The following is a 12,594-nucleotide window of genomic DNA, read 5'->3' on the forward strand; positions in this document are numbered from 1 at the left end:
GCGTGTCCTTCGCCCCGGCCCCGCGCGTGCGCGGACTGCGGGTGAGCGTTTTTTTTTTCTTTTTTAGGCTGATCTATGCAGTTGTTTAGGTCGTCCTAGAGAGTGTCAGGCGTGGGGGGCGTCTACGGCTCGGGATGTCTTGGATGGCTACCACTAAAATAGGTTGCTTCTGCAGGACGGCCGAGAGCAACCTGTGAAGGCCTCTCGTTTCCCTTTAATTCTGCCCCATGCACTTCTAGAATTGAGCTCGTAAAATGCCTTGAAAGAGCCTCTCTGCACCCTGCGCAAATAAGAAAGGTAAGCAGCAACAGTGAGTCTTTTTTAAAAATTGTATTTGCCCGGCGTAACGGCGCATGCCTTCGGTTCCAGCACTCGGGAAGCGAAGGCAGAGAAGGAGCTCTGAGCTCGAGGCCAGCCTGGTCCACGGAGAAAGAGGGTTCCAGGACAGCCAGGGCAGCACAGAGTAAACCCTGCCTTGAAAAACTAAACAATAAAGTAATAGTAAGTAAATAACGAAATTGTGTTTATTTTGAGCACCAGTGCCTGTCTGCCAGGCAAAGGACAACTTTCTGGAGTTGCTTCTACCTACTATGTAACTCCCAGGGTAACCTCAGTTACATAGTGGCACCTCCCCCCCCACTACTAGCCATCTCCATAGGCTTAAGAGTGAATATTATCATCGTCGTCACTTTTTTGGCAAACGCCATTTCTAAGAAGCCAGAACAGTCCTCAGACTTAATTATCCTTCCAAACTCAGCCTTCCCTTTGCTGTATCGTAAACCAAAACTGAACGGAATTAAAGTGTTGCCGTGTGAACTATTCTGAATATTTACTGTTCGTTGATGAATTAGTAAGTGCACACTTTGTGCCAAGCCTTCGGGAACACGAATTAAACAGAGCTTAATAGAGACTAATCACTGAGAAGCCAGGCGTTGGTGGCGCTCACCTGTAATCCCCAGCACTCGGGAGGCAGAGGCAGGCGGATCTCTGTGAGTTCGAGGCCAGCCTGGTCTACAAAGCGAGTCCAGGACAGTCTCCAAAACAATACAGAGAAATCCTGTCTCAAAAAACCAAAAAAAAAAAAAAAAAATAGAGTAAGCAGGGGCAGGAGTACCAAAAGAGCCAGGATCTGAGCTAAAGGGGGCCAGGAGGCTAGTGTGAGGGCTTTAAAAATACACAGTGGATATTTATGACTGGGGACTGAGGGGGCCTGGAAGCTAACTTGGACTTTGATACACTTGCAGCTACAGGAGTATGCTATAAAGAATCATGTCCTTTCTGTCAGGGCAAGGGAAATGAGTACTTTGTGTGGGAGTGGGGGTGGGGACCTCATGTTTCTGAGGGATGCTGGCTCTTGTCTAACCACCAGAAATCCCTCTATAGTTCAGCTTAAACTCATTTCTGAATATATGGATATCCTGAGACCTAACAGATTAGAGATGAAATATTCAACATTAGTCATCAGATAAAACTATTAAGATAGTCATGCGGGGTTGGAGAGATGGCTCGGAGGTTAAGAGAACTGACTGTTCTTCCAGAGGTCATGAGTTCAATTCCCAGCAACCCCATGGTGGCTCACAACCGTTTATAATAAGATCTGGTGCCCTCTTCTGGTCCGCAGGCAAACATGCAGGTGGATGTGGATAGAGTTTCTGTCCCACCAGGGTCCCAAATAACCACACCGAGATTGATTTATAAACTGTTTGGCTGATGGCTTAGGCTTCTTACTGGCTAGCTCTCTCTTAATTATTAACCCATAACTATTAATCTATATATTTCTACATGGCCTTATCTTACCAGAGAATGCCCAGGCATCCTACCTTCCCGGGGGCTACATGGTGTCTCCCTGGAGGCTTCTCTGTGTCCTCTCCCCAGAATTTTCCTCCTCTGGTAGCCCCCCCTTACTTCCTGCCTGGCTACTAGCCAATCAGTATCTTATTCATCAACCAGTAAGAGAAACATATATACAGAAGGACATCCCCCATCAAGTAGAACACTGTATACATAATAAATAAGTAAAAATCTTAAAAAAGAGATAGTCTTGTGATAAATGGTTAAATTGGTCAGTGGAATGTTTATTTAAATTTTGGGTAGATCTGATCTTCTTGTTTTTACTGATGATAAAATGTTGTGGGTTTTATTTCACTTATTTTTGAAACAGGATTTCACTTTGTAGCTCTGGCTGGCTTGGAACCCCAGTGTGTAAACCAGGCTGGTGGTGAACTCACAGAGTTCAGCCAGCCTCAGGCTCCTGACAAATGAGATTAAAGATATGCATCACCATGCCTAGGCAGGAGATAAAAATTTAAAGCTGACTACTTTTAAGACCCAATGATTAGTTTTTCCCTTCCTCTTTCCCCAGAATTGCTTTGTCTGCTTCCTTTGCTTGGATTGTTCTGTCCCTCCATTTTATGTGCTTGGTTCCACTCACTCTCTACAAAGTATGCTCACAGGTAATAGTTAAGTAGCCCTACTACCAAGGTCAATGAATCACTAGCTTTTAAGTAGGAGAATCTCTAGAAGAAAAGTCCAAACCCTTGATTTTCCAATTAAAACAAGCAGTACTTTGGGGGTGCACCCAGCACTGGCCAACTAATTATCTCATCCTAAGTCAGGATTTTAAGAGAATAGCCCCTGCTGTCTTCTTGAGGTCCTTTTTTTGTTTGTTTGTTTTATTTTTATTTTTTTGAGACAGGGTTTTATCTGTGTAACAGCCCTGCCTATTCTGGATCTAGCTCTGTAGACCAGGCTGACCTAGAACTCAGAGATCCACCTGCCTCTGCCTCCCGAGTGCTGGGATTAAAGTTCTGGGATAGAGAAAGGACAAAACAAAAACATAGTGAGAGAAGCAGGAGGAGAGAGAGAGAGAGAGAGAGAGAGAGAGGGAGGGAGGGAGGGAGGGAGGGAGGGAGGGAGGGAGGGAGGGAGGGAGGGAGGGAGGGAGGGAGAGATGTTGTGCCAGGTTCACAGAGCCCCAGACCAACCCAAGGAGCAGATACTTCCCATGCAAAAGCAAAGGTTTCTTTTTATTGTTCAAGCTGACCAGCTTGGATCTCACTCTATGGCAGGGAAATGAGATGTTAACCAGCCATAAAGAGAAGCTTTTAAAGGGGAAAACCATAAGGTTGAAGGCCATGCATTTTAGAGTTTCCATGGATGCTTAAGGTAATACAAAGTACAGAGTAAAGCAATAACTATATATCTTAAGTAAGATAAGACAGGGCACAGGGGTTGCAGGGTTGCAGAGTCACAGGATCAGTTAGTTATCCCCTGGGCGGAGGGATCTTTACAACCGAAAGATTGTTGTGCCAGGTTTGCAGAATCCCAGAAGACTAACCCAAGGAGTCGACAGTTCTGATGCAAAAGCAAAAGGTTTCTTTTAATTGTTTAAGCTGGGCAGCTTGGATCTCACCCCATGGTGGGGAAATGAGATGCCAGCCAGCCAAAGACAGAAGCTTTTAAAGGGAAAACGGGAGAGGGAGTTCTGAGACCGCAAGTCTCAGTTCTCAAGGTTCCCATGGCTACAGAGATTACTTAGCACACAAAGTCTCCACACAAGGTTATCATGAAATGAAGAGCCTTGAAGAAGGCAGTAACTGCCACCTGGTTAGGTAAAATTAATTGGCACATCCTGTGATCTAAAAGTTTTATGACCTGGTAGGGCAAGACGCTTTCTGGTTCCCAGTTCTCTCAAGAGGAGGGGTCAGTTGTTGACACAGCTGCTGATGGGTTCGAGCTTCCTCTCTTTATGGGAGCTGTCTGGGGTCTCTAGTCACATAGCCTATGGTCAGAGGTTCCTTGTTTAGCTAGGATCTTTTCTTATTTTTTCCACCACAAGACCAGCAATTAGCAGACATAGGAATATTGAGACAAGTGGTGGACAGTCACCGCCCCTTCTCTGAGAGTGGCGCTCAGGCCATAGCATTCCCAGTTATTAGAAGTTCCCTTTCCAGGACCCACATTTTTAAACTTTTATAGATTTTAATATTTGTTCCTTCAGAGGGGGGAGAGGGAGGGGGAGAGGTAGGGAGGGAGGGAGAGACAGAGACAGCGAGAGAGAACATTGTGAATAATAGAATAATAGCAGGGCTTTTTTAAAATTTTAAATTAGAAACAAGCTTGCTTCACATGTCAGTCCCAGCTCCCTGTCCCTCCCCTCCTCCCCCCACCCCCTCCCCCAGGCCTCCAGCCTCCACCCAGTCCCCACTCCGTTCCCCGGGGAGGGTGAGGCCCTCCCTGGGGAATCGTCAGAGTCTATCATTTCATTCAGGGCAGGGCCTAGGCCCTCCCCCCGAGAGTCCAGACTGAGAGAGGAGCATCCCTCATTGTGGGATGGGCCCCCAAAGTCCATTTGTATGCCAGGGATAACTAGAATAGCAGGGTTTCAAGGAGGATGAGTACCTCCTGTGACCTGGAGAGCGTTTATATATAGAAGGGGAGGAGGTGAGAAGTCCTAGCATGGACTTTGACATCTGTAACTGAGGAAGCCTGGAGGTCAGCATGAACGTTGATATGCTATTAGGTAGGTAGCACAGGCAGCCAGAGGTAAAGGAAATAACTCCCTTTTGTGGAGGGGAACCGGGCTCACAAGTTCCTGACGAATGGTGCCTTTTACCTAATCACCAGACACAGTTAAAATTAAGCTTATTTGCGAATGAGATCATTCCTGCCTCTCGGAGTTTGGGGAATTGGAGTTTGTGCTCTAGACTCTGCTAAGGATTGGTTCTGGAGCCTGCAGGCTGATCTTTCTCGCTGCTCTGAGCGCTCCCACAGTCCCAGCGCCGGGAAGACGATGAGTCCGGGATGGAGAAGTGTTCGGAATAAAAACCCGGACCAGGAAGCACCCGCAGGGCCAAAGCACCCATCCCTTTGCTGTCCCAGACACCGAGCAGCAGCCTAAGCAAGCAGCCAGGAACTTCCTACTTCCGGGACTCGCGTCTTGCCGCGCAGGCGCCTGCCCGCTGAGCTCACTGGCTTCCCTCAGGGAGGGTTCAAAGGTCGCACCGCTCTCTTTGGTCTCTCTGCGGGTAAGACCTGAGCTGCGGGTGCCTCCAGCCCCGGGCAGTGCGACAGTCTCGGCTCTGGGTGAGTGTGGCATGGGATGTTCATGCTCAGCGGAGCTAAGAGCATCTCCCCACGGGAAGGCAAGGGGGAGGCTCGAACGGGCGGCCGAGGGAGCAGCACTCCCGCCCATTGGTCAGAACCGACCTCAGTGTTTCCTGGCCCCGCCCACAGCCTGCGGCCGCCCAGTCACGTGTCACTGAGCCTGCGCGTGGGGGCCTGAGCTTTGGTCTGTCCCAGGCCAGCACTTGGGATGCAAAGGAGAGGGATGCCTGAGTTCTAGGCTACCCTGGTCTACATAACGGGTTCTAGGCTGGCCAGGGAGACCCTTTCTCAAAAAGGAAGAGTGTCCCCATTGAGCAAATTCCCATTTTCATCCACCTTTTCACAGCGATTCCTTAAGTCTTGAGCCAGAAATTTCTTTTAAGCCTGCCTGCCTGCCTTCCTCTGTCTTTCTCCTTTTGTGTCTGTCTCTCCCCCCCCCCCAATCTCCTTTCGTTCTTTCTTTTTTAAGGGAGGAGGACAGGGAAATCTTAGCAAAAATAATTTGGCCAATCGCTGCGTTCCTGCAGCTGTCCACGCATGGATTGCCCGGTGCTACACTTGTAACTTCTGTTTACTTCAAACCCCAGACTGACCAGGGTCCTTCCCCAACTAATGTTACACAGGCTGTGACGGTTGGTGACTTGCCTAAGTGTTTGTATGCCCATAATTGTATACCTGACTGACTGCTGGATATCGATACTGAATAGATGTGTTAGTAGACACTATTACCTAACAAGTAAAAGCCAAGCAACACGCCCCCATAATTATACCCATCTAAATAAATGCTAAACCCATCCTTCCAGGAGTTTAAAGTTTGAGGACATTCTTTTTTTTTTTAAAGATTTATTTATTTATCACATATACATTGTTCTGCCTACATGCCAGAAGAGGACACAGGTTGAATTGTAGATGGTTGTGAGCCACCATGTGGTTGCTGGGAATTGAACTCAGGACCCCTGGAAGAGCAGTCAGTGCTCTTAACCTCTGAGCCATCTCTCCAGCCCCGAGGACATTCTTGCATAGCTATATAATTCATCATCAAATCCGGTTGATTCTACTCTTTTTTACCTTAAAAAATACATAAACTTAACTTAAAACATATATAAATATGTATGTTTATGTTTTGCCTGCCTGTATGTCTGCATGAGGATGTCAGATCCCCAGGAACAGGAGTTACAGACAGTTGTGAGCTGCCCTGTGGTTGCTGGGAATTGAACCCTGGTCCTCTGGAAGAGCAGTCAGTGCTCTTCACCCCTGAACCATCTCTCCAGCCCATACTCTCTCATTTCTAGGACCTGACCATCACTCCTGTTGACCACAGCTACTCTAACCCCCTAAAGAAGGTAACAGGGACAGGATAGATGAATTTTCACAGAGGGCAAGCAGACCAAGAACAGTTTTCTCCTTTCCCGTCTGTTTATCTGGGCTGTCACCAAAAGATGCCTCCCACATTTAGGGTGGGTTTTTACTGCTTGAAAAGAAACTGAGGAAGATCCCTCATGGATGTGGCTGGTAGCTTGCAGTCTGGTTGATTCCAGCCAGATATAGTCAACTTGACAGCCAAGCCTGGCCACAGGTTGCTTTTCCTCATAAACGACATAGACTCACATCCTCAGCTCACCATTGCTCATTATTCCAGCCGTGTCTTTATTCATCACAGTTACTCAGTGAGCACAACAGAACTTTTATTTCTTTTTTATGTCAAGAGCTCCTGTAAAGGAAAGCTTTTTCTTTGCTAGCCGCTTTGGTTTATCACCCACCAATCCCCTGGGCTCTGCCACGTTGTAGTCCCCAAATAACACACAAGACTCTGTATTAATTATGAAGCTGTTGGCCTTGCTTGTTTCTTACTGGCTAGCTCTGACTTAAGTATTTATCCCATAATTGTTAACCTAAGTATTTCTCTTACCGGAGAATAGTTCCGGGCTTCCTACCCCGTGGCGTTACATCTCGATTCACTGTGTTTCTCCTTCCCAGAGTTCTCCAGGAATCCTAGTCCCACCTATCTAGATTCCTATTGGCCAGCAGTGCTTTATTGACACAGGACTTCCACATCAAGCTCCTTTCACTTGATTAAACCTCTGGAACAACAACACTTTACTGACAGGAATCGTTTGTTTTATTTTTATTTGTCTATTTTACACAGAACCTCTCTGTATACACCACTGAGATCTTCCTACCTCTGCCTCCTAAGTGCTGGGATTAAAGGCGTGTGCCACCACCTCCCAGCTTCCTCTGACTTTTGACTACACAGTCTTCAATGAGACTGGCCATTGTAACTAGAAATGTCAGATCAACTGTCTAGACAGCCTACTGTCTAGGTATAGAAGAATAATTTACAGCATAGATTTTTATGAATTTCAATGAATTGTTTCTTAATAAAAATTGTATATGTGTGTGTTTGTGTCACTGAATGTCATATGTCTGCCATTACTCAAGGAGGGCATAGGATTCCAGGGACTGGAGTTACAAGCCATTGTGAGCCGGGCAACATGGGCACTGGGGACCGAACTGTGGGAGAACAGGAGCACTCCTAACTACTAAGCTGTCTCTAGCACTGCCTCATAGTCTTGGTCTTTAGCAAATAATATGGGAAGTAGAATAACATACAGTATGGAAATAGAAGTTTATGTATTAGACTATAACGATGAAAGAGGAAAAGACTTTGGCTGATGTTTTCTCTTATGAAGGAATTAAGTATTTTTAAAGGGAATGCCCTGTGGTTCTGTTGACTCCCCCTAAGACTGTGCGTGTATCCTTTCTCTTACCTGTCACTCCTCAGGACCTTGCAGATGTCTCAGCATGGTTGAGATAGAGTGGGCAGAGGCCCAGCTCTCCGAGTTAGACCTCCTGGCCAGTATGTTCCCTGGTGAGAATGAGCTCACAGTGAACGACCAACTGGCCTTAGCGGAGCTGAAGGACTGTATTGAGAAGAGGACAATGGAGGGACGGTCATCGCAAGTATACTTCACAATCAATATGAACCTGGACTTCTCCGAGGAGGCAGGGGTAATCCCGTTCTGCTTTGCAAAGACCTAGAGCATGTCAAGACTTAAAAGCAATGCTCACAGCATTCTTTCTCCTTCTCTTCTCAGGAGATGTTTTCAATGTCCTGCATTCTTCCCTTTAAGTACCCGACAGTCCTGCCTGAGATCACTGTCAGGTATGTTACAGAGACTGAGTCCGCTGTGCAGCTCAAAATCCATGTGAGAAGAAAAGTAACTCTTGCACTTACTTCCTTTTCCAAGAAAACTGACTATGTTTTTCCCCCTGTGTCTTCCTTCAGATCAGCGTCGCTGAGTAGATCCCAACAGACTCAGCTGAACACAGATCTGATAGCATACCTACAGAAGAACTGTCTTGGAGATGTCTGTATACTGAACGCCACAGACTGGCTTAGAGAGCATGCCTCTGACTATGTCAGCAGAGATACCTCACCTTCCCCCGCCAAGGAAAGCCCAGCCCAGCCCGAGGATCTCACCCTCACCAGGCTCTGGATTTATAGCCATCACATCTACAACAAATGCAAAAGAAAAAACATTCTAGAGTGGGCAAAGGAACTGTCCCTGTCCGGGTTTAGCATGCCTGGGAAACCGGGTGTGGTTTGTGTCGAAGGCCCTCAAAGTGCTTGTGAAGAATTCTGGTCAAGGTGCGCTTTCCCCTGTATCAGACATCACATCAGTAATTATAATTTGAAAGATGATACCAGAGTTGTAGAAATAGGTATGTCCCAGGGGAGATAACTTCATGGGGATTTAGTCTCAAGAGGATGGTAAGGTTGACGTCACATAGAATTGGCATTACCCTCCTCACCTAGTACAATGCACACTCTGTAAATCTATGTTGAATAAATTAAACTCCTCCCCTGATGCCGTCTAGGATCCATCAGTGTCCATGAATGCAATGAATATGATGATATTCAATAGAATATGATAATAATATGTTCCTTATCTGGTGAATATGATAAGCTTTCAACCTATGAAATGGGGATCTTTTCAAGGATTAGGATAGCCACTCGTTTTAATTCCTCTGTTTAGTTTCTGAGGAGTTCCTTAAGCAATTTGAGAGTTGGCGGTTTCTGCAGCTCTGAAATATGTGTAGCAGTGGCCGAGTTTGTAGCGCGTTTCGTAGAGTGCTTGGCTAATATGCACAAGGCTTTGGGTCTGATGCCCTCTCCTCAAATGCAGGCACATGTGCAGACAGAGTACTCTTACATTAATAAATAAGTAAAAGAAAAAGAAAGAATATGAGCCCCTATGAGATTACCTCTTTGTTTACAGGAACAGAAGCTGGCAAGAGGGTTCTCGTTGTTTTGGTATACTATACCTTGTTTTTTCAGACAGGGTCTCACTATATAGCTTAGGCTGGTGTGGGACACAGTATGTAGACCAGGCTGGTCTTTTTTTTTTTTTTTTTTTTTTTTTTGGTTTTTTTCAAGACAGGGTTTCTCTGTATTGTTTTGGAGGCTGTCCTGGAACTTGCTCGGTAGACCAGGCTGGCCTCGAACTCACAGAGATCCGCCTGCCTCTGCGTCCCGAGTGCTGGGATTAAAGGCGTGCGCCACCAACGCCTGGCCGACCAGGCTGGTCTTAAGTTCACAGAGCTCTGCATTCTTCCTCCCAAGTGCTGGGGTTAAATTCATGTACCACTGCTCCCAACTCTGAGAACTGTATCTTAATAGATTCTGCTTTGAAAACCTATTTTTCAGACTCAGAAAACTGAACTGGAAGAGAATTTTAATTCGCCATCGAGAAGACATACCTTTGGGTGGCACAAAGGATGGAATGGAAAATCAGCGGCGATTTGCCAGTTTCGAAGAAAAGGTCTTCAGTGTCCACGGAGCCAGAGGAAACCACATGGACTTCGGTCAGCTGTATCAGTTCTTAAATGCCAGGGGATGTGGGGATGTTTTCCAGATGTACTTTGGTGTGGAAGGACAGTGACCGAGCAGATGGGGCAGTCGGACCTGTTGAGTCACCATTTCTCTGATTATTTCTTCTCATTCTTTCCCGAATTCTAATTTTAGTCCCATCCTAGAATGTTACAGGGTTGGGAGCATATGACGACAATTAACATAGTTGAGATGCATCTGCTAAAGTACACTACGACTGAAAGAAGAACTGAGTTTCAAATTATAAATTACTAGCGGAGCAGACTGGGGAAGTGACGCAGAGGGTACGAGCATTCACTGCTATCACTAGGGACCTAAGTTCAGTCCCCAGTGGCCATGGTGGGCAGCTAATGATGCTCTATAAAACTCTTACCTCCACGGTGTCTGATGGCCTCTGCCCGCCTCCACATAGGTGCATGCACAAACGTACACACATACGTGAACTCAGGGCATCAGATCCCATGGAGTTGGAGTTACAGGAGGTTATGAGTTGCCCAGTGTGGATACTGAAACCAGTCTTGGGTTCTCTGCAAGAGGAATGCGTGCTTTTTAGCCGTGGAGCCAGCTCTTCAACCTGGTAGAGACTTCTTGATATGAGCTGAACATGATGGCACATGCTTCTAATCTCAGCACTTGGAAAGTAGAGAAAAGAGGATCTGGAGTTCAAGGCCAGCTTGGGCTACATAAGGCTGTGTCTTAAAAAACAAAAAGTTATTCACAGAAACTTTTGGAAGACAAATTATATGTGAAGGGAGCTTTGGTGGTTCACCTTGCTAGGCATTTCCAACACCCTTCTGCCTTTACTGAGGAACCTGGGAAAGCTGCCTGCCCTTGGCCTTTGTTGAAACTATATCTGGCTATGGGTTGCAGCTGCAGGATTTCTGGGGACGGATTTGCTTCTCTTTCTGCCATGAATCTTGCAGTGATGGCTGGAGCAGAGGAGGGATGGCCCAGGACAACTACAGAGGTGCCATTCCTACTTGCCATGCGGAGACCCAACAGTAATGCCTGGTGATCTTCAGACCTTTGGAATAAAATGAATTTTTAAACTCTCTGTGCTTGTTATCAGTAGCCAAAAAGTTAACCCTAAACCCCCCCCCAAGCTTTGACTTTGAAATTGTAACCTACAAACAGTAAATTTTTTTCCTCATCAGTGTTTATGGTTCATTTATAATTCTGGGTACTTAGACTCAGCTCCTATTTGTGCTTGTTTCACTGAAGACTGAGGCATGAGCAGAGCTCAAACGCTTTTTTGTTGTTATTATTTCTTTGGTTTTTTTTTTAGGACATGGCCTCAATTATATAGCCCTGACTGGCTTGGAACTTACTGTTATGTCAGGCTGGCCTTGAACTCACAGAGTTTTGTCTTCTTCGGCCTCCAGACTGCTGGGATTAAAGGTTTGTGTGTGACACTACAGCCAGTTTGAACTCAGAATTTTTCCAAAAGTCCTTGAGAGTTCAGATTCATAGAATTTAGTTTTTTCAAATTAGAGTTTGATAATTTTTCATTCTGGAAATGACTTTCTGTAATTTTATTTTATTTGAGTTGATAACCAATCATTTATCTTACAAGCAGTATATATGCCCACTGAATGAGTTAGCAGAGAAAATATAGTATTTATTATATAGCACAGTGTAGAACCCAGAGAGACCCAGCAAGGCCATTTGAATAGATTGGATATGAAGGAGGACAAACACAGATGAGAATCTGAGTGGCTGTTAAGCACAGTGCTTACGTCTCCTGCACCTCCTCGAGTTCCCCCTTGCTGCCCACTTGTCACTCACCCTGGAAATGTCAGTTACTCCTCTGCTGTTAACATACAGCCAGACCTGGGGGGGGGCTGCAGAGATGGCTCAGAGGTTAAGAGCACTGACTGCTCTTCTAGGGGTCCTGAGCTCAATTCCCAGCAACCACATGGTGGCTCACAACCATCTTTATTCAATCTGGTGGTGTCCTCTTCAGGCATGTATGCAGAACACTGTATATGTAATAAATAAATGAATCTTAAAAAAAAAAAAGAGGTGGGGCGTTGGTGGCGCACGCCTTTAATCCCAGCACTCGGGACGCAGAGGCAGGCGGATCTCTGTGAGTTCGAGGCCAGCCTGGTCTACCGAGCGAGTTCCAGGACAGCCTCCAAAACAATACAGAGAAACCCTGTCTTGAAAAAAACCAAAAAAAAAAAAAAAAAAAAAAAAAGAGCCAGACCCACTGTCTTACGTAGGTTTTTTTTTTTTTTTTGGTTTTTCGAGACAGGGTTTCCCTGTATTGTTTTGGAGACTGTCCTGGAACTCGCTCTGTAGACCAGGCTGGCCTGGTACTCACAGAGATCCACCTGCCTCTGCCTCCCGAGTGCTGGGATTAAAGGCATGTGCCACCAATGCCCGGCCTTACTTAGGGTTTTATTGTTGTGAAGAGACACTGTGACCACCAAGACTCTTACAAAGGAAAACCTTTAATTGGGGCTGGCTTACAGTTTCAGAGGTCTAGTTCATTGTCATTATGGTGTGACATGGCAGCTGAGCGTTCTGCAGGGGAAACTATCACTGGCCACACTCGGTGTAGCTTGAGCATGTATAAAACCTCACAGCCCCACCCC

The 12,594-nt window shown here is 46.1% G+C and overlaps 1 protein-coding gene across 2 annotated transcripts; it reads left to right on the forward strand.

Moving 5' to 3' along the window:
• Window positions 1-17: 17 nt before the first annotated feature.
• Window positions 18-11,147, forward strand: Rwdd2b (RWD domain containing 2B). Of its 2 annotated transcripts, none has more exons than XM_013116240.3 (5): window positions 18-297; window positions 7,889-8,115; window positions 8,202-8,269; window positions 8,393-8,755; window positions 9,815-11,147. In XM_013116240.3, exons 2-5 carry the CDS (start codon window positions 7,909-7,911, stop codon window positions 10,047-10,049), a joined length of 873 nt encoding a protein of 290 aa, XP_012971694.1. In that variant the 5' UTR covers window positions 18-297; window positions 7,889-7,908; the 3' UTR covers window positions 10,050-11,147. The 2 variants fall into 2 exon arrangements, with proteins under 2 accessions (XP_012971694.1, XP_012971695.1); XM_013116241.3 differs by lacking the exon at window positions 18-297 and adding an exon at window positions 4,359-5,085.
• Window positions 11,148-12,594: the final 1,447 nt, after the last annotated feature.

The sequence above is a fragment of the Mesocricetus auratus genome, unplaced genomic scaffold (genome assembly GCF_017639785.1).
Source record: "Mesocricetus auratus isolate SY011 unplaced genomic scaffold, BCM_Maur_2.0 Super-Scaffold_100008, whole genome shotgun sequence".
In the NCBI taxonomy this organism is placed as follows: Eukaryota; Metazoa; Chordata; class Mammalia; order Rodentia; family Cricetidae; genus Mesocricetus; species Mesocricetus auratus.